This window comes from Mizuhopecten yessoensis, unplaced genomic scaffold (assembly GCF_002113885.1).
Source record: "Mizuhopecten yessoensis strain PY_sf001 unplaced genomic scaffold, ASM211388v2 scaffold827, whole genome shotgun sequence".
NCBI lineage: Eukaryota > Metazoa > Mollusca > Bivalvia > Pectinida > Pectinidae > Mizuhopecten > Mizuhopecten yessoensis.
In genome coordinates, this window is record NW_018403741.1 from 471,349 (window position 1) to 473,972 (window position 2,624).

Here is a 2,624-nt window from a genome sequence, read left to right on the forward strand (position 1 = left end):
CTCTCTGACAGATAATCAAACAAGTTACAGTAAACACTTTTTCCTAAATTAAATCTTTGCTGTGTTAAAAGGGCAAGCAACTCTTCCTCAGAAAAATTCTGAAGAAATGTAAGATCTTCCTTGGAGATGCAACAAGCCCATACTTCTGGGTCTGTACATGTGCTCACAATGTCTAAATGATGAATGCAAATATTTAAACAGATCTTATGTCTTAAGAGTGTTGAGTTTTGATGTCCAGCTTATAAATTCATGATTGTGAGGGTAAACCTATATGTTTGAAAAGGAATACTAGAATCAAACACAAACGTGATTTTTTGGAGTATTTTTAATGAGTAACAAAATCACAGCTGGTAACTATAAAATACTACTGTTTGTCTGTGTGTATTCTAATGACTGCTGTCAGTGTCCACTCCTAATGACAAGTACAATGTGTCCAGTCTTTATTACACTGCATGTCCACTCTTGACCACTCTGTGTGTCCACTTTTGACCACTATCTGTCTGTGTGTCCACGTTTGACCACTATCTGTCTGTGTGTCCACGTTTGACCACTATCTGTCTGTCTGTCCACGTTTGACCACTATCTGTCTGTGTATCCACGTTTGACCACTATCTGTCTGTATGTCCACATTTGACCACTATCTGTCTGTGTGTCCACGTTTGACCACTATCTGTCTGTATGTCAGCTTTTGACTGCCTCAGCCAGCCGTACGATGTTTCTGGCTTGTAATACTAGGGGCATGTCTATCATGGCCCCACGGAATGTGAACGCACCCTGCAACAGAAATAATACAAATAGCACATAGAGGGGGCAGATAGGAAAGTTTTCAATTCAACACCCAGACTAATATGCGACATAATTTTAAAGGATTTTGTGTATTGAACATCATCAGTGGCCAGAACCAGGCAGTAGATTCCGTATCAAATGTCACTATATATATGACATTGAAATTAACCCTTTCAACCCTATGTAACTTTAGTAGACTCTTCCATGCATTGATCTGGATGGGTCCATTATGGTCTACAGTGGTGAAAGAATTAAATTTTCAAAACTATATTTGAAACTCTGAACACCTTTATGTATGCTTTCTCATGTGATGATTCCAGATCACATGATTTTAGTTTTCAGTTTTTAATAATTATTGAAACATTTCATTAAATTCAAGAGTAGTTGTTCAAATGTCTAAAATGATTTATTTTTAAATGCCGGTAATGTTATATTTATTATGTATCTTTTTATTAATATTTATGAAAAATAAATCTCTAAAAATATGGGTATCCTTGATTTGGAAAAAAAAAGTTTCATATTATGATAAGTTAATGCTCAATTATCATTATGGAAGTAAGTTTTTAACAAGTTTTATACCTTCCCTGTTTGTGTGTGTTGTGAGAAGGCCTGTATGAGTTCTGTGGCCCACTCCACGCGGTCAGGACTTGGAGAGAATGCCTTCTGGACCACGGGTATCTGACCAGGGTGGATAACCTGTTTCCCAGTAAAACCCATGTGTGCTCCTTCTGTCGACTGTTTCTCTAGGCCGGCTAGATCTGCAATAACAGGTAACTAACTTTGAATTTTGCTCTTTCTTGCACAAAATTACATTAGCAAATAACAAAGCACAATCTTGATTTTTTATGTTGTTTTCTAATCTACTCCATTTTGTACATTTTGTTTAACTTTGCATATTTATACCATATACATACACCATATATTAATATATACCCTATAAATGCTATACATGTTACACTATGTATCATATACCATGTACAGGTATATTTACATTTGCGCTGCAACCCACTATATGAACATTACCTGCAGCAGAAAGGCATTTCATTTGAGTATGAAAGCAGAAACTCTCGTGACGTGACGCATGGTTTACTTATGACGTCATATATTATTTAACCTTGTGCAATGAGAGTCTTGTCGCTTCACTTTAATGCCCATGCGTCAAACACTCAAATGACTATGTTCAAATATTGGCGCCAATTTGATTTAAATAGGGCAGTTCCGCCAATGTCGTTTTTGCTTATCTGCTTGATAGTGCGGAGGGGAATAGCAATCCGGTAGTTAGTCGCTCCCGTGGAGATATCACCATACCTGAGTTATGTTCTCATAACACGGAACTGGCCTTGGTAGTGTTATATAGTGGCAATGCAGAGCAAATGTAAATATATATATATATAATAGATAAACGTAAGAGTTCATGTATAAATTTTACCTGAAAGTACTCATGTTTGTGACGTCATCAATTGTGTTGGTACATGTTTGTGACGTCATCGATTGTGTTGGTACATGTTTGTGATATCATCGATAGTGTTGGGTGTGTTGGCGTACTCGTTTTGTGTGTTGCATGTTCTGTACTTACTGGATTGGTCAATGGTCAGACCAATAGCAGTACTTGCTTGACCATTCAACTTTAATTTTTTATCAATTCTTGTCCGTCACACAACTGGAGATACTCTATGGAGTAAGACGTACATGTTATATACACTGTATACTACCGACTTGTCCGACACACAACTGGAGATACTCTATGGAGTAAGACGTACATGTTATTTACACTGTATACTTCCGATTTGTCCGACACACAACTGGAGATACTCTATGGAGTAAGACGTACATGTTAT

At 37.0% G+C, this 2,624-nt stretch overlaps 1 protein-coding gene across 5 annotated transcripts in view; it reads right to left on the reverse strand.

The window, feature by feature from the left end:
* Positions 1 to 307: 307 nt before the first annotated feature.
* Positions 308 to 2,624, reverse strand: part of LOC110453182 (citrate lyase subunit beta-like protein, mitochondrial) — a 31,709-nt gene continuing 29,392 nt past the window's right edge. For all 5 annotated transcript variants that reach the window (XM_021502060.1, XM_021502054.1, XM_021502035.1 and 2 more), the window contains 2 exons: positions 1,366 to 1,544; positions 308 to 774 (listed from right to left, as the gene is read on the reverse strand). In XM_021502060.1, the coding sequence (XP_021357735.1) occupies positions 682 to 774; positions 1,366 to 1,544 (272 nt within the window). In that variant the 3' untranslated portion in view covers positions 308 to 681. The remainder of the gene's footprint in view (positions 775 to 1,365; positions 1,545 to 2,624) is intronic.